The sequence below is a fragment of the Petaurus breviceps genome, unplaced genomic scaffold, assembly GCF_028583685.1.
Source record: "Petaurus breviceps papuanus isolate PSGF00001 unplaced genomic scaffold, PetGlider_PUasm1.0 582, whole genome shotgun sequence".
NCBI classification, from domain to species: Eukaryota; Metazoa; Chordata; class Mammalia; order Diprotodontia; family Petauridae; genus Petaurus; species Petaurus breviceps.
Window position 1 is genome coordinate 15176099 of NW_027186390.1, and position 22633 is coordinate 15198731.

The 22633-nt window shown below is 36.8% G+C and overlaps 1 protein-coding gene and 1 pseudogene across 4 annotated transcripts in view; one reads left to right on the plus strand and one right to left on the minus strand.

The window, feature by feature from the left end:
• Nucleotides 1-263: 263 nt before the first annotated feature.
• LOC138173574 (E3 ubiquitin-protein ligase RNF34 pseudogene) lies at nucleotides 264-2211 on the plus strand (annotated as a pseudogene).
• Nucleotides 2212-3472: 1261 nt separating this feature from the next.
• RMDN1 (regulator of microtubule dynamics 1) overlaps nucleotides 3473-22633 on the minus strand; it is a 40276-nt gene continuing 21115 nt past the window's right edge. For 3 of the 4 annotated variants that reach the window (XM_069103620.1, XM_069103618.1, XM_069103619.1), the window contains 5 exons: nucleotides 16482-16537; nucleotides 13648-13735; nucleotides 7016-7046; nucleotides 5192-5325; nucleotides 3957-4048 (listed from right to left, as the gene is read on the minus strand). In XM_069103620.1, the coding sequence (XP_068959721.1) occupies nucleotides 3998-4048; nucleotides 5192-5325; nucleotides 7016-7046; nucleotides 13648-13735; nucleotides 16482-16537 (360 nt within the window). In that variant the 3' untranslated portion in view covers nucleotides 3957-3997. Of the gene's footprint in view, nucleotides 3731-3956; nucleotides 4049-5191; nucleotides 5326-7015; nucleotides 7047-13647; nucleotides 13736-16481; nucleotides 16538-22633 lie in introns of those variants that run through there. The other variant, XM_069103621.1, reaches the window with a different exon arrangement.

Sequence of the window (22633 nt, forward strand, 5' to 3'; positions counted from 1 at the left end):
CCCGTACTTTTGCCAAGAATACTCCAAATGGGGTCACAAACAGTTGGACATAAGTGAAAGTTACTGTACAATAACTACAAAGGCATGCATGTAGCTATGTGTATTATAATTAACAAAGGATCAAGGTGTACATGTACCCAATACCATTATCAGACTATAAACTACAATTATCCCTTCCATATTGCAGGGCTTAGGGATGCAACACCCTTGCAATCTGGAAAATCCGCACAAAATTTTTTGGTCCTCCCTTCATACCAGAGAAGTCTAAGTTTTTTCTTTTCCTTTTATGGACTATTTACAGTGCCTTACTATAAATTTGGGGTTAAGTATTTGGTCAGGGGTGGGGAATCTGTAGTCTCAAGGTCACATGTGGCCCTCTAGGTGCTCAAGTGTGGCCCTTGACTGAATCCAACAGCTATTTGTGCTGTGAAGTTTGGTTTCAAAGGGCCACACTTGAAGGCCTAGAGGGGCATATGTGACCTCAAGGTCACAGGTTTCCCACTCCCCATCACAGGCTATATGTAGGTCAATGTTAAGTAAGAACACTAGCCTTTGTGTGTCATCTGCTGGCTTTCACATTCTTTTTTGTAAACTTTTAACTTTTGACTTATTTTGACTTTAAAAAGAAACTGTATAGGGGTGGCCAGGTGGCTCAGTGACTAAAAGCACCAATTCCGGCTGCCACTGACGCTTCCTCCATAGACAACCGAGCGGCTCGCGGATCAGGAGGTTTCTGAGCAGTAGCTGGAGCTGTTGCGGTCGCCGTCTCCCTGGCCCTCTGAGGACCGGAGGTCGGTGACTGGCCGAGGGCTGCTATGGTGCTGAGTTCTCCCGTAGAGCCGACCGAGGAGAGGCGGTTGCGGCCATGAAGGCGGGTGCCACATCAATGTGGGCTTCATGCTGTGGGCTGCTGAATGAAGTCATGGGGACTGGAGCAGTAAGAGGCCAACAGCCTGGATTTGGGGGAGGTACTGGCCCATTCCAATTTGCACCAAACACTGACTTTTCCACATACCCACCAGCAGCTACAGGAGGAGCTAATATAATTTGCAAAGCCTGTGGACTTTCATTTTCAGTTTTTAGAAAAAAGCATGTATGTTGTGACTGCAAGAAGGATTTTTGTTCTGTCTGTTCAGTCATACAAGAAAATTTCTGAAGATGTTGTACTTGTCACTTGTTACAAGAAACTGCCTTTCATCGCCCTCAGCTAATGCGACTGAAAGTCAGAGATCTGAGGCAGTATCTCATTCTTCAAAACATACCAATAGACACTTGCCGAGAGAAAGCAGACTTGGTTGATCTTGTGCTGTGCCATCATGGATTGGGCTCCGAGGAAAACTTAGACACGCACAGCCTGAATTCTTCAAGATCACAGACTTCTGGCTTTTTTACACACCCATTTTTTTCAACATACCCAGTCCCTTCTTCAACAGTGTCTTCATCGCAGGGAGACCTTGCAAGCCAAAGAGGAAACTCAGGCCCTGCAGCACTTTCACAGGGACAAGGTGAAACCCCTTCAACAAACACAGAAGATGATGAAGAAAATGCTGAAGAGATCCCTGGACTCTCTAGAAAGCGGATGAGAGCTTCATTATCTGATCTATCAAGTCTTGAAGATGTTGAAGGGATGAGTGTCCGACAGTTGAAGGAAATCCTTGCTCGAAATTTTGTCAACTATTCTGGCTGTTGTGAAAAGTGGGAGCTGGTAGAAAGAGTGAACAGACTATACAAAGAAAATGAGGAAAATCAAAAATCATACGGAGATAAGATGCAGCTCAATGATGAGGAAGAAGACAACCTGTGTCGGATCTGCATGGATGCAGTCATTGACTGTGTTCTCCTGGAATGTGGCCACATGGTCACCTGCACCAAGTGTGGCAAGCGCATGAGCGAGTGTCCCATCTGCCGGCAGTACGTGGTCCGAGCTGTGCATGTCTTTAAGTCATAGAAAGGCTCCTCTTCGGCCCCACAGGTTTATTTCAGAAGCATTTCAATAAGCAGACGGGGTTTGAAACCATTACGGTTCAAAGGCTGGACTTTTTTGTTTTGTTTTTATTTTAAAAAAATTTTCATTATGATTTGTAGAAAGAAGAGTTGATCTTGCTCAGTTTGATGTGGAAACACTTTCTCTGTGTGACATTTCCTTGGAAATCTGGGAGGGAATTTAGGGGTGGGAAAAGACCCTTCCCATTGACAAGAGCTTCCAGATTGGTTCAAACAGCGTATGCTCTCTTGACAATGCTGCCCCTCCTCCCTTTCACAGCTGCCCCCTTCCAACAAGGTCAGCGTCTGTAAGTAGAGCGCACGGTGCGCTCTAAGCGTGGTCTTGCAGATTATTTACTCCTTTAGTCGAGTGTATTTAAATGCTCATTGATAAATGTCAAGTTTCCACATTGTTGCTCTTATTCAATATAATTGGAGACAAATGAGTCTACATAGAAAACTGCCAGCGCCTTAGAATAAACATGTCAATTTATGTTCTGATTAAGCATTTCCTACCAATGGCTGCATCAAGAGTATTTGTTATTACAGAAGTTTGTATGTTAAGGACTTTTTTTTAAGCCTGTAACATTTTACTTCCTTGTATAGTAAAGGTGTTTTTGTTTTTTTTCCCCTCAATGCTATCCTGCTAACTTTCAAGCTTAGGAATAAATTACAGATTTTAAACAAAACAAACAAAAAAAAAAGCACCAATTCCAGTGTTGGGATGACCTGGTATTGAATCCGGGCTCAGATACTTAGCACCACACCCAGAAATAACTGGCCATGTAACCTTGAGCAAGTTACTTAACCCCAACTGTTTAAAAAAAAAAAAAAGAAACTGTATGCTTATGGTAGTCAAAGATAAAATATGTTGAAATTATTCAAATACTATACATGTATTTTATGAATTTTTGAGTTTCTAAACTTTTTGTGTGTTGTTCATTGGCCTTCACACGTTATCTGTCACTTCCACAAAAGTACCCCAAATTCCCATTTAATTTCGTATGCTGACCCTGAAATATATCAAAACTGCAATGGGGAAAGTCACAATATGCAAAGGATAACTGTAAAAAGGACAGTTACCATGTCTTAACTTCATATTTAACCTAGTACTAATTATAGCAGTGTGCACACAGTAGGTGACTAATAACTGCTGAAGTGGTTAAAAAAATCACTAAACTACTAGAGAATTAAAAGTTCTGGTTTCTAGTCATTGTTACTGGTGGTCCATATTTCATAAAAATAAGTGGAAACTATACAACGAAAATGTTAAGTGATAATTCATAAATATGGTATGCATTTTGACAGCAGCCTGTTTGGAATTTGATAAAGCAGTTCAGGTTTATACCAAGTTTAATTATCTTTCCATTTCCTCCATTTAGGGCAGTTACTAAATTCTTTTCATTTCTCCTGTAGTATGCATAGGGAAAAAAAAAACAGCTACTGAATTAAAGTATATTTCTAATTAATGCTAAATAAGAATTCAATCTTTATCTAATGAAACTTGATTTATTAATGGACAATGTGTTGAATGGGTTACACAATTAAGGTTATATACTTAAAATGGCAGAGACAAGCAGGATAATTAATACTTGTTGACAAAAGTCTTGAGCATCAAAAGCACAACCCGTGCTTAGCACAGTGCCTGGCACACAGCTGGTACTTAATAAATGTTTACTGATTATTATTATTATTTTCAAGACCTTGTGGTTATATGGTTATATCCCAAGCTGCTTCTTACATGGCACTTCTCATACCTGTCCCCTCCCCTAAATGATCACGGATGGAGTTTCCACTGAAAAACCATTACTTGGACAGTGAGCACTTTCACTCTGTCTCAGTACCTTCCCCTCCTCAAGGACTGATTTTCCTCAAGACTGGAAGCTGGAATGCCTCAATACTTTCCTTGCTCACTAGCTAGTGGTAGCAGCTGGGCTGGTTCTGACACAATTAAGTCAATGAAAAAACATGTATTAGAAATCTTTCATGTGCTGCTTTATTCTTAGTAAAGTTCTCAATCCTTGTCGCCAACAGTTTTGAGCAGCTGGGCGGCTTCTTTTTGTACCTAAAATGGGGAATAGCAAAACAACTCAACATTCTGAGCCCAACACTCTTCTTTCACGAATATATCATTAATACATCTAGTAACTGTTTCTCTTTTGGCCAGGAACCCTAAGAGCCTTCCCTCCCAGTTTGATTTTTTTCTTTTTTTGATTAAAGGGACCATCCCTTGAGCAACTACTTAAAGAGGGCTATTCACTGAATGGGTCTTATGTCACTCAAAGTGAGAACTCGAAAAGACCTTAACCTAAAAGGGCCAGTGTCTCTCATTGCATCCTAGGCCATCTCCGGCCATCCTGATGAATATCTGGCCACTGGATCCAGATGGCTCTGGAGGAGAAAGTGAAGCTGGTGACCTTGTACAGTCTTCCCTGACTCAAAATAAAAATCAACTGCAAGGCACGTCATCACCTCCCTGATGTCATGGTCTTCTTTGAGAACAAAGGACAAACACAGCAACAACCCTATGGCTTCTTTCTAGGGAAGCTCCTTATACCAACACAGATTACAACTGGTTTGTACATATAATTAACAGGTTCACAGAATTTCCTTAGGTTCAGAAAGACTGAGTGACTTGTCCAGAGTACAACTAATATGTAAACTTCAATCTTGTTCACTTTAAAGTCAATATAACACTTTGTTATGTCCCGCCTCTTTTAACTCTTTCACAAATAACTGGTGAAAATTATTTAAATTCACAATGGTCAATTATATTCCAAGAGTTTTCATATTAACAGAATCTATTATTTCATTCTGTCTCTTGGAAATGAATAAATACGACTCCTTCAAAAAACTTTCTACTTTCTATGGTAGTACATGGCTATGACACCTCATTCATATCCTATTACTACTTGTTCCTTTATTTTAATAAAATAGTACTCTAAATAGTGAAACTATCCTATCCTATATCAAGTAATTTGGGGGGAGGGGTTAAAATATGTTCAATCATAACAACTAAAGATTTTTCATATAGAAACCAGAGTGTAAAAGGCCACTAAATATAACTTATGAAATGAGTACCATGGTTACTTTAAGGCTCAGTTCTAATTCATTCCTGTGAATACCTGATGTGTAATTGGCTCTAACCTATTAGTCATATTCTACATTTTCTTTTCTTCTTCCAAAGTCAGCTCTTTAGCTTTTTTACCTGCTTGTCCTCCTCTGTGTGAGCTGGGTAGTCCTTGGCTTTCAATAACCAGAAGGCAGCAAGCTTTTTGTTTTTTAACTTCAGATAAGTCTTTCCCAAGTAGAGCAAATTTTTGCTGTAGAAGTTTGGATGCACTGAAGACAGAAGAAAGAATATATTTACCTCAGTTTGGTAGCAGTTATACTGTTCTAATTTGTAAAGACTATGGATTTTCTGTCTAAATTTCATGAACAGGCTAATGACTTTCATGTGCAAGAAGCTTACTGCTGAAGTTCTTTTTTATTCAACTGTTCACATGAAATGCATTTCTGGGAAAATTATAATTTTGGCCAAAATATCCACAACAGTTATGTTAGAAATGTTGTGACCAAATGGGATAACACAGTATGTGAAACAAACCAAACCAAATTCTAATCTCCACCTAGTCCTTCTCAGGTGACCACCACTGAGACCAAGGTGGTTTTGAGTGTGACCAGAGAGGAGTTTTATTACTTCATGCTCTCTCGTCTTTCTGTCCTGAACTGAATATTCCATTTTCAGGGTGAATATTACAGACATAATTTCAAGTGCTGCAGTGGTTAGAAAGGAAAATATTATACAAGTTTAAAGAAGTACAAATGAGGCAACAAAATGCTTGAGGAAGTTAAGTGATTGGCTTAAGGCTACAGATGGTCAGTTTGTGACAGCTGAAACCAAAACAAGATTTACTGGTTCCTGGTCCATTGCCCTTCCTAGTACTTAACACTGGCTCTGATTTATGTCAGCACATTATACTAAGTGATAGTATAAGTAAAGATGGGTATTACACAATTTTTCTTTTATTGGGATTATCATGCATAAGGAGTCATACCTTCCAAGTCTAGCTAACTTTATTATTTCTTGATTTGAAACTCATGCTCAAGGTGCTAAACTAATTCACTGTAACCCTGAATTCTTCATCACATGAACAATTTACTAATTTCCACCTCTGTGTTGCTATATAATCTTCTTAACAATGAGTCCCTCCCTTATACTACACTCCAAACCAACCTCTGGAAATAAATCTATGATTGATCCCATTTGCTCTGTACTCTATGAGTGATCTGGAATTATATCTGCATTAGTTATCTCAAGTTATCTACACATTTCCACTTAAAGATTCTTTAGTTTACAGTTGTGTTGTACATTCCACGGCAGTAAAATGTTACTATCATGAGAACAATTTGTAAGTTTGAAGTTTGTCATAATTTTACAGCTAATTTTCCTCCATTCTTTTTAGAGTATAACATAATCTTCTGGAGGGCAGAAACTGGTTTTTGTCTTTATCTCTCTAGAACTAACACAATACCTTGATGACAGTAGGCTTTTAATAAATCTTTAACTGACTTTTAAATAAAGTTTTTAAAAATATTTATATTTCAAAAAGAAATCAGAATTGTTTAAGTGGGAAAAGCATTAGCCAGGATACCAAAAGACCTGGTTTCTGGTATGAGCTCTGCATGTGACTTACTTAAGTAAGGACATTTGCACCTTTGCTTCCTCATTTATAAAATGAGAAGCTGGAAGTGTTGATGTTTAAGTACCTTCAAACTTTAAAATTCCTGATTCCTAATTCAATAGAAGTGTGTTTTCCACTCATGCATTTTCTGTAAGTTTAAACTTAAAGCCATAAAACATTTTGAACAAAAAACAAACAAAAAACTAGTGAAATGCATCAAATATGGTGAACGAATTTTTAAAGAAATCACCACATGCATTTTTACATATTCCCATAATTCAAAACATTATTATATTTAAATCTCTAACATACATACATGTATGTATATACCTGACCAAAAATGTTACCTTGTTCTGCCATTTGAAAGTATTTTAGAGCCTGTTAAAGGGAAAAAAAAAAGTTTAAGGAGAAAAATATTTTAAATGTTGTTTTAAAGGCACTCTTCATTAAAAATCTGTCTCTATTCTTACAGCAATGAAATAGTCTTATATTCCAATTTTTCTTCTTAGAATGGACTGTTCTCTGTATTTTTATTTTCAGTTCCAAATTCTCTTTTCTCCTGCACCTTCCTTACCCATTGAGAAGATAAGAAATATAATACCCATTATAATACGAAGTCATACAAAATATATTTCTTCAACAGCCATGGTCTGGCGGGGGGAAGAGGAAAGAGGACATGGGAAGAGGAAAGAGGATATGGGAGGAAGCAAGAAAAATAAAAGAAAAAAATGCTTCAATTCACACTCTGAATCCATTACTTCTCTCTCTGGAGGTGGACAGCATTTTACATCATGAGTCCTTTGGGTTGTGGTAGATCACTGCACTGATCAGTTAATAAGTATTTCATGATAGTTTCATATTGTAACTTTTTTTTTTTTGCTTTTTGGAGGGGGGAAGGTAGGGCAATTGGGGTTAAGTGACTTGCCCAAGGTCACACGGCTAGATTTTGTGTGTGTGTGTGTGTGTGTGTGTTAAGTGTCTGAGGCTGGATTTGAACTGAGGTCCTCCTGACTCCAGGGCCGGTGCTCTATTCACTGTGCCACCTAGCCACCCCATAACAATCTTTATAATATTGCTGTCTGCTGAGTATACTGTTCTCCTGGTTCTGCTTATTTCACTTTGCAAGAGTTCATATAAGTCTTCCCGAGTTTTTCTGAAACCATCCCCTTTATCATTTCTTATAGCAAAATAGTATTCCATCACATTAATATAGAATAATCTGTTCAGTCATTCCCCAATTGATAGGCACCTCTCAGTTTCTAGTTCTTTGCTACCACAAAAATAGTTACTATAAATATTTTTGTACACTTGGGTCCTTTTCCTTTGATTTCTTTTGAGGTGCAGACCCAGTAGTGCTATAGTTTGGTCAAAGGTTATGCACAGTTTTATATATAGCTATTTGGACTTAGCTACAAATTGTTCTCCAGAATGGTCAGACAAGTTCACAGATCTACCAATGAACCACTTTTCCCACAATGCTTCCAGCATCTGTCATTTTCATTTTCTGTCATCATAGCCAATGTAAAGGATGTGAGGTGGTAACTAAGAGTTGTTTTAATTTTCATTTCTCTATTAATTAGTGAAATAGAGAATTTTTTTTTTCATGACTATTGGTAGCTTTAATTTCTTCTTCTGAAAACTGGCTGTTCATGTCCTTTGACTAATCAATTGGCTATTTTGTTTTGTTTTATAATTTTAGCTTAGTTCTTTACATATCTGAGAAATGAGACCTTTATTGGAGAAATTTGCTATAAAATTTTCCACCCCACCCCCCAAGTCCTCTAATTTTTAATTGTATTGGTGTTGTTTGTGCAAAAACTTTTTAATTTTATGTAATTAAAGTTATTCAATTTTACCTCCCATGAACTTATCTCATTTGGTCATGAATTCTTCCCCTATCCATAGAACTCTCAGGTAATTTCTTCCATGCTCCCCTAATTTGCTTATAATCACCCTTTATGTCTAAACCCTTTAGCCATTTTCAGCACATCTTGGAATGCAGTGTGAAATAATGATCTACAACTAGTTTCTACCAAACTACTTAACAGTTTTCCCAGCAATTTTCATCGAAATTAAGTTCTTGCCCTAGTAATTTTGATCTTTGAGTTTCTCAAACACTAGGCTACTGTCCTCATTTGCTTCTGTATAGTATGGATATAGTCTATTCCATTGATCAATCGCTCTGATTCTTATCCAGAACCAAATTATTTTGATTACTACCTCTTTGTAGTATAGTTTGGGATCTGGTACTGCTAGGTTCCCTTCTTTCACATTATTTTTTCACTGATTCCCTTGATAGTCTTGACCTTTTGTTCTTCCAGATGAATTTTGTTATTATTTTTTCCTAGTTCTACAAGCTAATTCACCGGTAATTTGATTGACATAGCACTGAATAAGTAAATTAACTTACACAGTATTGTCATTTTTATTATATTGGCTTGGCCTACCTATAAGCAATGAACATTTCTCCAATTATTCAGATCTGTCTTTGCGTGACATGTGTTTTATAATTGTGTTCACAGTGCTGTGTATCTTGACAAACAGAGTCCCAAGTATTTTATAATATCAGTAGCTATTTTAAATGGAATTTCTTTCTCAATCCCTTCCTGCTAGGTTTTGTTGGAAATACATAGAAATGTTGATGACTTCTATGTATTTATTTTATATCTTTCAACTTTGCTAAAACTATTCATTGTTTCAACTAATTTTTTAGTTGACTTCATAGGGTTCTCTAAAGTATACTATAATATTATCTGCAAAAAGTGATAATTTTGCTTTCTTATTGCCTATGCTTATTCCTTTATTCTTCTTGTCTTACTGCTATAGCTAGCATTTCTAATCAATGTTAAATAATAATGGAGATAAGGGAAATGCTTGCTTTACCAATGATCATATTAGAAACCTAGTTTATACTCATTACAGATGTTTGCTCTTGATTTTATATACTACTTATTTTTTTTAAATCTCCATTTATTCCTGTTTTCTAGCATTTTTATTAACAGGAATGAGTGTTCTATTTTGTCAAAGGCTTTTCCTACATCTACTGATAAAATCACATGACTTATGTTTTTGGTACTGATATGGTCAATCATGCTTCCAGTTTTCCTAATTCTGAATTAGCTCAGAATTCCTGCTATAAATCTAGACCACTCATAGTTTATATTTGAGATATATTACTTTAGTCTCCTTGGTAGTATTTTATTTAAAATTTTTGTATCAATATTCATTAGGGAAAGTGGTCTATAATGTTCTTTCTCTGTTTTGGTTGAGTTATCAAAATCATATTTGTCATAGAGAAATTTGGTACAACTCCATCTTGACAAATTTTTTTCAAACAGTGTATATAATATTGGAATTAATTGTTCTCTAAATGCTCAGTAGAATTCATTTGCAAATCCGTATCATTCTAGGTTTTTTCCTTTCTTAAAGAGCTCACTTATTGCTTGTTCATTCCCCCCCCCCAATATAGGGTTATTTAAATATTCTATTTCCTCTTCTGTTAATCTGGGCAATTCATATTTTTGTAAATATTCATCCCCTTCAGTTTGATTATCAGTTTTACTAGCATATAATTGTGTAAAAAGGCTCCTAATAATTGTTTTAATTCCATCTTCATTAGTTTTGCATTCACCCTTTACATTTTTGATAGTAGTAATTTTTTAAAAATCAAATTAGTCAATGGTTTATCTATTTTGTCTTTTTATAAACCCAGTTCCTAATTTTATTTGAGTTCAATTTTTTTTGTTTCTTTGTCTTTTACTTTCTCTCTCTTTTTTTTTTTTAAAGCAATCAGGGTTAAGTAACTTACTCAAGGTTACACGGCCAGTTATTTCTGAGGGTGGTGCTAAGTATCTGAGCCCGGATTTGATCCCCAGGTCATCCTGACACTGGGGCCGGTGCTCTAACTTGCTGAGCCATCTGGCCGCCCCTTGTCTTTTACTTTCAGTTTCATTAATATCACCTTTGATTTTTCAGGATATCTATTTTAGTATTTAATTAGGGATTTAAAATTTGTTTTTCTAGCTTTTTTTTTCAGTTGCATGCCCAACTCATTCATCTGTTCTTTTTCCCTTTTACTGACATAAGAACTTAGAGATATAAATTTCCCCTTGCTTTGACTTATATGCCACAAATTTTGGTATGTTGTCTCACTGTTGTCATTGTCTTAAATGAAATTATTGTTTCTATGATTTGTTCTCTCACTCACTCATTCTTTAGAATTAAAATGTTTAGTTTTCAGTTCATTTTCTTCATTCATATTTTAAATGTCCTTTATTGAAAGTAATTTTACTGCATCAATTCATATTTTTGTCTGAAAAGAGTACATTTAATATTTTTGCTTTTCTGCATTTATTTGTGAGGTTTTTAATGGTCATCAAAACTGACATGGTCAGTTTTTTGTGCGAAAGTATGATTTACGGATGAGAAAAAGGTACATTCCTTTCTATTCCCATTCAATATCCTCCAGAAGTCTAGCACAGCCAACTTTTATAAAATTTTCATCTCCTTAATTTCTTTCTTATCTTATGGTTGTAATTATCTAGGTCTGAGAGGGGTGAACTGAAATCCCCCAGTACTATAATATCCAGTTTTTTCTCTACTCAAAATTTAACTTTCCTTCAAGAATGTAGATCCTATGCCATTGGTGCACACACATATGTTCAATACTGATATTAATTGTCTATAGTACCTTTCAGCAAAATATGGTTTTGCTGATTATCCTTTTAATTAGGTCTGTTTTGCTTTTGTTTTGTCTGAGATCATGATCTCTACTTCTTGCCTTTTCTATGTCAGCTAAAGTATAATAGATTCTGCTCCAGCCTCTTATTTTAACTTGACCTGCATCTTTTTTGTTTCAAGGATGTCTTCTAAACGATATATTGTTGGATTCTGGTTTCTAATCTATTCTGCTATCCTCTTGTGTTTTATGGGTGAGTTCATCCCATTCACATTCAGTTAAGATTGCCATTTAATTCCTTCCATTCTATTCTATTTATTCTTTTCTTTTTGTACTCTGTCCCCATCTCAGAAGTCTGTTTTGCTTCTAACCACCGCCTTCCTTAGTCTACTTTTCCTCTTATCATCCCACTCTTTTCTCTTAGTCCCTTCCCCTCCCACTTCCCTAATGAGTAAGATAAATTTCAATACTCTGTGTATGTATATGTATATGTATGTTTGCATGTAGGTAGGTATATATGTATGTGTTTGTGCATGTGCATTTTCTTTCCTTCTTTGAACTAGTTTAAATGAGTGTGAATTTTAAGCACTATCTGCTCCTCACTCCCCAATTTTTCTCTCCTTGCATGCCTCTTTTATGTGATAATTTTCTCCTTTCTTCTTCTCCCTACCCCATTCTCCCAATACATCCCTCTTTTTCACCCTTCCATTTTTCTTTTGAGACCATCCCAGCTTAACAGACTCGCACCCACACCCTCTGTTAAAGTTTTTGGGGTTAAACTTATCTTCCCATAAAAGAATGTAAATAGTTCAACCTTACTGAGGCCCTTATGATTTCTCTTTCATGTTTTCCTTTCTATGCTTCTCGAGTCTTGTTTGAATGTCAAATTTTCTATTCAGATTTTGTCTTTCCATCAGGAATGCTTGACAGTCCTCTATTTCATTAAATATCCATTTTTCCCCTGTAGGATTATACTCAATTTTGCTGGGTAGGTTATTCTTCGTTGTAATCCTAGTTCTTTTACCTTCTGGAATATCCTATTGTAAACCCTTTGCTGCTTCATAATAGTAGCTGCTAAATCTTGTGTGATTCCAATTGTGACTCCACAGGAACTGAACTTTTTAGTTTGTTTTTGTTTTTATTTTCTGGCTGCTTACAGTATTTTCTCCTTGACCTGGGAGCTTTGAAATATAGCTATAACATTCTGAGTTTTTATTATGAATCTTTCTCAGGAGGTAAACAGAGGATTCTTTCAATTTTTATTTCTCCATCTGGTACTAAGATACCTGGGCAGTTTTTCTTTATAATTTGTTGAAATATGTCTAGGCTGTTTTTTTTTAATCATAGCTTTCAGGTAGGATCAATCAGTTGTTGTTCCTATGTGATCTCACATTTCCTCCAAAATGTTTGCGCCTCTTTTACCATTTGTCCAATTCTGATTCTCAAGGTGTTATTTTCTTCAGGATTTTTTTGTTCCTTTTTCCAAGCTATTCTCTCTACATAATCTGCTTGCAATGCTCTTTTCTTTTGCCAGTTTTTCCTTTATCACTCTTACTTAATTTTTTTTTCCCATTAAAAAAAAGCTCTCCTAAGGTCATCTAGGAATTCTTTTTGGGCTTGTATTCAATCTACATTTTTCTTGGAGAATTTGCTTGTAAGTGTTTTCAAGTGATTTTTCTTATAAGTTTGTATCTTGAACTTCTCTGCTACCACAACAGCTTTTTATGATCAAGTACTTTTTTGGACTTTATGTTACAATTGGGTTCTGCTCACCTTAGGGATAGAAGAATATCTGGCCTAACCATCTGACTTTTATACCCAGCTATTTTCATAATTAAGTCTGAGAGTCTGTAAACTTTCAGTGCTTCCAAGGCAGTGTCATTTGGATAGAGTTCTGGTTACTTCCTTCCTAGTCTGTGTTCTGGCCCTTAACCAGGTAGGGCCACCTTCTCCCCCACAATTACAACTGCTCCTTTCTACCTTTGAACTGTGACCTATACCCAGGTAGGGCCCCTGCTCTCTTAAAACTGTAACCATTCCTTTCCATCCTGGAACTGCAACCCAGAACTATATAATGAGCAATGGAATTGCCGAATGGTGCCTGATCCTGCAGCGACCTCTGCCTGTATCTGATTATGGTGTAGTGAGAATACTTTTTCAGGTATGATTGTAACTAGGTCATCTTTGAAGCTCCTTCCAACTCTGGGGATTTTGTGATTCTGTAATCTGTGTATCCTCTAGAATGAAGATATAAGTAAGAATTCTATGATAAATGAATTGAACAAAAGACATTATTATTACCTCCTCGTATGTAGAAGTGGGAGGAGTTGCAAACAACACTTTAGCAATGTTTCTTTGGTACCAAGGCAACTCAGCAAATGAATAACACCTAGAGGGGGAAAAAAAAACATTGAAAAGTAACCAATTTGGGGCAGCCAGGTGGCGCAGTGAGTAAGAGTGCCAGCCCCGGAGTCAGGAGACCCAGGATCGGTTCCGGCCTCAGATACTTAGCACCCACACAAAATAACTGGCCGTGTAACCTTGAGCAAGTTACTTAACCCCAATTGCTTAAAAAAAAAAAAGTAACCAAATTACTTTATAGTATCATTTTTGCCCCAAAATCTAATGCATCTTAAAGATTATATTGTATAAATTCAAATTTTATTTTCCCTCAAGTGATTTGTTTGCATCATTTATTATTCTTCACACACTCCTAGTAAGTTAACACTGGTACTGATGATAAAAGTATCAAGCAAATTCAGCAATGGACCAAAATCAACCCATAAAGTCCTTTTTCCTACCTTTCATCATAATATGAAAATAAATGATAGTATCCAGTCTTTACTGTTGTTGTGAATTGTGGTAGAAGGATATGAAATTTTTGAGAGAAAATACTAAAAATTAAACCAAGTGGTCAAGTTGGAAATAATTTTGTAGAGATGATGAAAATCTCTATTTTTGCAAGGAAATAGATAATATAAACAATAGCACTGTCAAATAAGATTCATATATAGCAAATCATTGGATATGATAGGTGAATGAAAGTAAGAAGTCAAAGATAACATAGAAGTTATAAGCCTGAGGGACTGGAAGGATGATGGTGTCCTTAACATAAATGTTCAGGAGGCAATTGACAAAGTAGGGGTAGAGGTCAGTAAAGATATGAAGTTCAGATATATAAATTTGACAATCATTTGCACAGAGATAAGTAAACCCATGGAAACCAATGAGGTCACCAACTGAGAATGTAGAGTGAAAAGGGGGCTCGAACTGTGCTTTGGGAATACATTTACAATAAAGGAACATGATATAGATGATGAGTCAGCAAAAGAGACTAAGAAATAGAGGTCAATCAGATAGGAGAACCAGAGACAGCAGGGTCACAAAAACCCATAGGAGACGGCATCCAGGAAAAGAGGTCAACAAGCATGAAAACTTGGAAAAAGGTCATTAGATCTAGCAATTAAGAAGTGAATGAGAGTAGAAAACAGATGGCCAAGGGTTGAGAAGTGAGCAAGAGACCAAATGAAGACAAATATTTTTTGAGGTTTGGCTGTGAAAAAAATGAGACACACAAACAATTGCTTAAAGGGAATGAGAGGTCATAGTGAGGGTTTCCTAAAGATAGGGAAGATTAAGGATTGCTTACAGGAAAGGAACCAGTAGAAAGGAAGAAACCCAAATTAGAGAAGAGGGAGAATGACTGTGGAGGCAATTTGCTGGAGAAAACAGGAAGAAACCACATGATTTTATAACGAAATTTAGTATTTCTCTAGAAGCTAACCTGTACATATTGAATCATTTTTTAAAGCACTTTCAAATTATGCTTTTGATATACTTCAGAATATGGAATTTGCTCACAACATACACCAAAAAAAAAAAGGGTCTTTAAATAAAAAAGCTTTGGGACAAGGGGTAGTCAGAAGCAAAACACTTTTGAGGAGGGACAAAGTGAAAGGAGAGAGATAATAGAATAAATGGGGTGGGGTAGACAGATGAGATGGAGGGAAATACAGTCAGCAACAGTAACTGAAAAAAATTTTGAAGCAGGTTTCTCTGATAAAGGCCTCGTTTCTCAAATATATAGAAAACTGAGTCAAATTTATAAAAATAAGAGATATTCCCCAATTGATAAATGATCAAAAGATATGATCAGTTTTCAGATGAAGTAATCAAAACTATGGATAACCATATGAAAAAATACTCTCACTATTAATTAGAGAAATGCAAATTGAAACAATTCTGAGGTTCTACCTCATACTATTAGACTGGCTAATAGGCCAGAAAAGGTAAATGACAAATGCTGGAGAGGATGTGGTAAAAATGGGACTTTAATGCACTCTTGGTAAAGCTGTGAAATGATTCAACCATTCTGTAGAGCAATTTGGAACTATGCCAAAAGGGCTATAAAATTCATAGCTGCCCTTTGACCTAGCAATACCACTGCTAGGTCTGTATCCCAAAAAAAGAAAGAACCCATATGTACAAAAATATTTATAGTAGATCTTTTCTGGGTGTAAAGACTTAGAAACTGAGGGGATGCCCATCAATTGGGGAATAAGTGAACAAGTTGTGGTATGTGGTTATGATGGAATATTATTGTACTATAAGAAATGATGAGCAGGATGCTCTTAGAAAAACTTGGAAAGACCTGTATGGGCTGATGCAAAGTGAAATGTACTGTGTACAAAGTAACAGCAACAATGTAAGATGATCAGCTGTGAATAACTTAGCTATTCTCAGCAATACAATGATCCAAGACAACTCTGAAGGACTTATGATGAAAAATGCTATCCATCCACAGAAAAAGAATTGATGGTGACAGAATACAGAATGAAGCATGCTTTTTTCCACTTTATTTTTCTTGGTTTTTTTGTCTGTTTTCTTTCACAACATGACTATTACGGATATGTTTTACAAGACTACACATGTATAATCTATATTGAACTGCTTGCCTTCTCAATGAGGAGGTGTGAGGAGGGAAGAGGGGAGATACTTTGGAACTCAAAGTTTAAAAACTAATGTTAAAAAATTGTCTTTACATGTAACTAGGAAAAAATAAAATACTAAATAAAAGCTAAAAAAAGAAAAAATCTCAATAAATTAAAAAAAAAATAAAATATAAAAAAGCTTACCAAACACCAATAAGGTGAATTGAGGTGGCATCTTTAGGATTCAGTTCAACTGCTTTCTAGGAAGAAACAAGAATTATATCAATCAAAATTTATTTACGAATACCTACTATTTTTATTTATAAATTTTGCCTAGTAAATCAGGAAAAGTACATAACTAAAAAGTAGCAAAAGCAAAAAAAAAAAAACCAAACACCTTATAATTCAGTTCCTCTTTGAGAACCGAAACTTTCCCTCATTCTTATAACTCAAAATGAACTGACAAAATTCATTTAAATGTATACCTGAAATAGTGACTACAACTACCAGGCGAGGGTGCCTTCATGCTTGAAGCTCAGAAACTGATGGCTGAGGCTAGCCAGGTAAATAATAAACACAAGCAGTCTAGCAGATGATGCTTCTATGTCCTTAGCTGTCACTCTTTGCCTGTCATCACCTTTTCTGCTGTTAGAATGTAAGAACACAAGGAAATCTTTTGAAGTTGCAAAGTACTCTTTTCATCCACAGATTAATTTATAGAGATATCAGACAGTGTGCTGTAGGGGAACGAGTACACTAGAAACAGGCAGAACTGCGCTTGAATGCCATTTCTGCTACTTAGAATCGCGTGGCAATTCAAATCAAATCAACAAACATTTACTAAGCATCTGTTTATGTGCAAGGTACTGTGTTGGGTGCCAGAGATACAAAGGAAAAGGTGAAACAATAAACATTTATCCATGCCAGGCACTGCGCTAGGTGATGGGGACACAAAGACAAAAATGAAATAATCCGTACTTGCAAGAAGCTTACATTCTAATAGAGGAGACAAAAAGTATACTCACACATATTTCATTTTACATTATGACATATATATTATATAATATATAATATGCTGCTCAGTCGTTTTTCAGTTGTGTCTGACTGCTCGTGATCCCTTTTGGGGTTTTCTTGGCAAAGATACTGGAGTGGTTTGCCATTTCCTTGTCCAGCTCATTTTACAAATGAGTAAACTGAGGCAAGCAGGGTTAAGTGACTTGTCCAGGGTCACACAGCTACTAAGTGGCTGAGGTCAGATTTGAACTCAGAAAGACGAAGTCTTCCTGACTCCAGGCCCAGGGCTCTATCCACTATACCACCTAACAACCCCAATGTATATAATATATACATACAATATAATATATAGTATGTATTATACAATACATAATATATGTGTGTAGATGAGGTAATATATCTAATATGATAAATGTAAAGTCAATAAATACATACGACTATACATGCATATTTACATACAGATATACAAATAAAAAGGAAGTTTGAGAGACAAGGCACTAACAGTTGGGAGGGATCAGGAAAAGTTTCATCTACTAGACGGTATTTGAGTGTGTGTCTTGAAGAAAGGGACTCTGAGTAAGAGAATCCATTTAAAAAGCAAAGAATCATTTTGTAAATTTAGTAAACACACCAGTTTATCTATTTTTATTTATCAGATTTGCTTAAATTAGCATGCATCTGCTTTCCTGTAAATAACTAGGATCATCAAATTTCAAGTTAAAATGCCCTTTAAATATTATTCAGTCCAAACCTCTTGTTTTATAAATGAGGAAACAGGTCCAGAAAGATGAAATGACTTGGCCAAGGCCATAAAGCAAATAAGTAATAGAGTCTGACAGGTTCTAATGTACTGATCCTTTAAATCCAAACTCAGTGCTTCTATCAACATGCTATTGCACCTCAAAAACTAAGTTAAATCAATATTTATTGGTAGAAGACCTGCTTTAATAAATGGTTAAGAAATATTAGCAGGGGCGGCCGGATGGCTCAGCGAGTAAGGGCGCACCGGCTCCAGTGTCGGGATGACCTGGATCAAATCCGGGCTCAGATACTCAGCACCACACCCAGAAATAACTGGCCGTGTAACCTTGAACAAGTTACTTAACCCCTATTGCTTTAAAACAAACAAAAAAAAGAAATATTAGCATGTTGAAAACTTGGTAATTAAATTATTTACAGTAATTGTTTATTTCTAAAATACAGTATGTCTATTTGTAATGGGAATGTAAATTTTGAAGATCTTCCCTGCCCCTAGGTTAAAGTGCCCCTGAAGCCTGGGGTGGGAGGCTTGTTTTTCAGTAAGTACTTTTTTTTTTTTAAAGCAATTGGGGTTAAGTAACTTGCTCATGGTTACACGGCCAGGTGTTTCTGGGTGGGTGCTAAGTGTCTGAGCCCGGGATTCGATCTCCAGGTCTTCTCAACACTGGAGCCGGTGCTCTTACTCGATGTGCTACCTGGCCGCCCCTCAGTAAATACTTCTTGATTGGCCAGTGAGTCAATAAGATTGTTACATTCTCTGAGCCAGGAGAAGGCTATATAAGCCCTGATAGGTAGCTTTGTTTTGGGGTTCACTTTGAGAAGTGTTCTGTGATTTGATCAGATGAAACTCTGGGAAGCCGTTGTCCAGAGTCCCCTGGCTTTGAAACCCAGATGTTGTTTGGTATGGGTGTAATGGTTGGGCAGTTTGGAAATCTGTCTACTTGATCTGTTTCTGTCTTGATAATTCTGTCTGTATATTCTGAAGTTCGGGGAGCTGACCTCTTTCCCCTGAACTAGGTAAACGATACATCTATGACTGATTAAAGTAAGCTTGTTAACCCATTTTGAGTTGCTTTCCTTTATCAAAGCAGATCTAAGAAACTGTATTGGCAGCAAACCCTGAGGACGTTTGGGGTGCTTGCTGCTACACTATTCTATTAAGTAGGTAAATATTCTCTTCATAATCTTGCTTATATAATTTATTTGTTCAAGACCATTTTTAAAAGAGCAAATTTAGCCATAGCCCTAGTTTAGGGTCTCATCACTTTTCCTTTTACTTCAATAGGCTCCCAACTGGTTTCTGTCTCATACCTTTTCCTACTCTAATCCATCCTGAAAAAAGACAGGAGTGGGGTGAAGGAAGAAAACTTGGTAAGACCACTAGGAGGAATCACAGAGACTTAGGTTCCAGCAAGATAAGGTGAACACTTATCTATAAGAGTTGGGGGGGCCCTGGGGTAGACTGAATTTCAGGATAGGTAGAGATGATTAGGAAGTAGGGCCAAAGTAGAGATGGTTAGGAAATGTCATGTAGGTTTACTAAATACTTGTTGAATGACTAGTATAGCATTTAAGGTACATGAAGCCTTTTATACAGATAATCTCATTAGATCCTCACAGCAAGCCTGTGAAGTAGGAACTATTATTATTATTTGTCCCTCATCTTATGGATCAGGAAACTGAAGCTGAGAGGAAATATATTCTAACAATATTTAATGGAAAGCAAAGTGGTACTTTGCTCCTTGTTTCAGTTATTATAATGGCAAGCAGAGTACTACTTTGCTATTTGTTTCAGCTATTCAAGTGCCTTTGAGGCCACCTGTAATTACATTAAATCTTTGTTGGAAACAGTACACATTGTGTTGCCCTTAAAAGGCCTAAGGGAGTTTGGAGACCTTCCTTGCCCTTAATAGGCCTAATCATCACATGGAGCCCACAGTGGGAGAAACTTGAAGGAAAGAGTGGAATAGGAAGGATCAGAGCAGATAAAAGCTTGAGCATGAGCTGGGACCAAGAAGAACTAAGAGCAAGAATGCTTGTGATTTCAGCATTCTGTAGCACTCTGTCTGTTGGACAAAAGTCGTCTGTTGTTTTTGGACAGAAGTCCTGAAAGAGGGCTTTACAGCTGTTTACAGAAGTCCTGAGACTGGGGTGGCTAGGTGGTGCAATGAATAGAGCACCAGCCCTAGAGTCAAGAGGACCCAAGTTCAAATCCAGCCTCAGACACTTAACACTTAACAGCTATGTGATCTTGGGCAAGTCACTTAACCCCAATTGCCCTGCCTTCCACCCTCCAAAAAGCGAAAGAAAAAAAAAAGTCTTGGAACTTTACTGATTTGTTTGATTTCTCAGAAAGAAGCTTTGTCTGTTGGTCTGTGTTACTTGTCAGACAGAAAGTGAATTGAGATGATAGTGCCGGGAATGTGTGTGAATATTATTGTAACTCTGCTAAGGTTAATGTGTGTGAATATTGTTGTGACTCGGTTAAGCTTTGCCTTCCCAGAAACAGAAACTGCAAAGGGCTTGGAGCAGACTAGTCACTGTGAGTTGCGATTAGAGAGCTGCCTACCTGTGAATCCAGGCAAGGTTGGGAGCTGGAAGAGGAGTCATGGAGTTTGGGAAGACAGTCTCAGTTAAGATGAAAGGACCTTTACTTGGGTACTTAGTGCGGGCTGATGAGATTATGACTTACTGAAACCTGGGAGTAGATGGCCTTGGTACTTTCCACTTCCCCTTAAGGATGATTAGCTTAAATGATTGGAAACCAGCCTCTACTTAAGGATGAAAGGAGACTTCACTTGGGTACTTTATATAGATTGATGAGATTGTGACTTACTGAATGATATGTTTTGCTTAAGACCATGTGGCCACCTTAGTAATAAGTTGCTGTTATACTGTTGTGAATGTTTTGTTTTTAGTTTACTGCAGAATGTTTTTAGTTTACTGCAGAACAGAGTTAACTATACTATGTGATCAGAACCTTAAAGTTATTCACAGCAGCAGTCCTCAGGAGAGCTACTCAGGAGAGTTGCTTATGACTGGCTTTATCAAGTGGCCCAAGAAAATAGTAGAGAATACTTTTTTGGGGGTAGGAATTTACACACATGGATACGTGTACAAGCGTGTTTGTGCACACATAAACATGGTTGTGGGAATGTATCATCTGCGTCCATTCCTTTCCCCTACACATGTATGCAAGTATATACACATATGCATGTATTGTGAGTATGAGGTCCTTTCTTTCTTCCAAAGTAAGACTCATATGTGTGTACATACTTCAGTGGTACCTTAAAAGAATCATACTTTTGTCAGTGTGGGTACTTGCTCTCCTTGTTATACTGAAACCCATCCATGCTTTCTTCTTATCTTTATAAGTTTAATTTTTTTACCCATTACAAGCAAGGTTTTATTCAAGGTCATGTGGAGGGATATAAAAAATAAATAAAACATAGACCTTTTCCTCAAGGTCCTTGGCTCAGTAGAGAAAATAATATGTATAAATAATACAACGCTAGAAGTCAGTTTAAGATTAAAAAGTAAACCACTGATACTTTCATGCCTTCTTGTCCTAATACATCTATGATCTTCCAAATGTAGTTATTTCCCCAACGATGTAAATTGCAATCCATTCATGCCTTACCATCCTGTGTGGCTGCTGTACTCATTCATTCATAAATTCACTAAAGGCAATCCATGCAATGTACTGGGGTGAGTCTTCCTACTCTCCACTCTGACATTTTGGGGAACATGAGCTATTCATGTTTGTCCTACACTCTTGCAATGTAACTAATTCCATTTTTTTTGTCCATTTCTCAGATATCTTTCTCATTACTTCTCCTGCATAATACTTCATTTGTAATATTTTTATAATCTCCTCATACAGCCATGTCATTGCTGCCATGACCTTTATCACTGTTCTCTGGACGATCCACAAAATCAGTTTTTTGTAAACTGTAGTGTTCCATGACTTGCAACCATACAGTAACACAAAGAAGAAAACTGGTGTTAAAGACTGACCAATGATTAAAGGAGAAGTATGAAATCATTAAAAGCACTGACCAATTTCCTGAAAGTAATCTAGTCTGCTCCCCCTTCACCTATTTAATTCTGAATCCAGCTTACTGTCCATTTGCAAAGTCTGTCCCAGATACATGTACTGATGAATGAGCTCTACAAGCTGTCCATCAAACTGTCTATCAAAGTCTAGAAAATAGGCATGCTATGTCCATTCAGGTTTTCCTATGAGGACAGTTAACCCAAACTGTTTTTAGACTTCATGACTCTTATTTAGGAAGCTCTGAAATGCAGGGCTTAATGCAACTAACATGATGTCATCTACTACCGTGTTTCCCCGATAATAAGACCTATCCCGAAAATAAGCCCTCCCCTTACTGTGTAAGATTCCTCTAAAATAAGCCCTCCCCCCAAAATAAGCCCTATTGAGATTGCTACTGTAGTGAAGGTGATCCCCTGTGCTACACGCTACATTACGGTACCCTCTGTATGCACCATCCCCCCCCCAGTGAAACGCACGCCGCGCTCCGAGCTGCATCCAATCAGAGCTGCAGCAGTGAGCGCGTCAT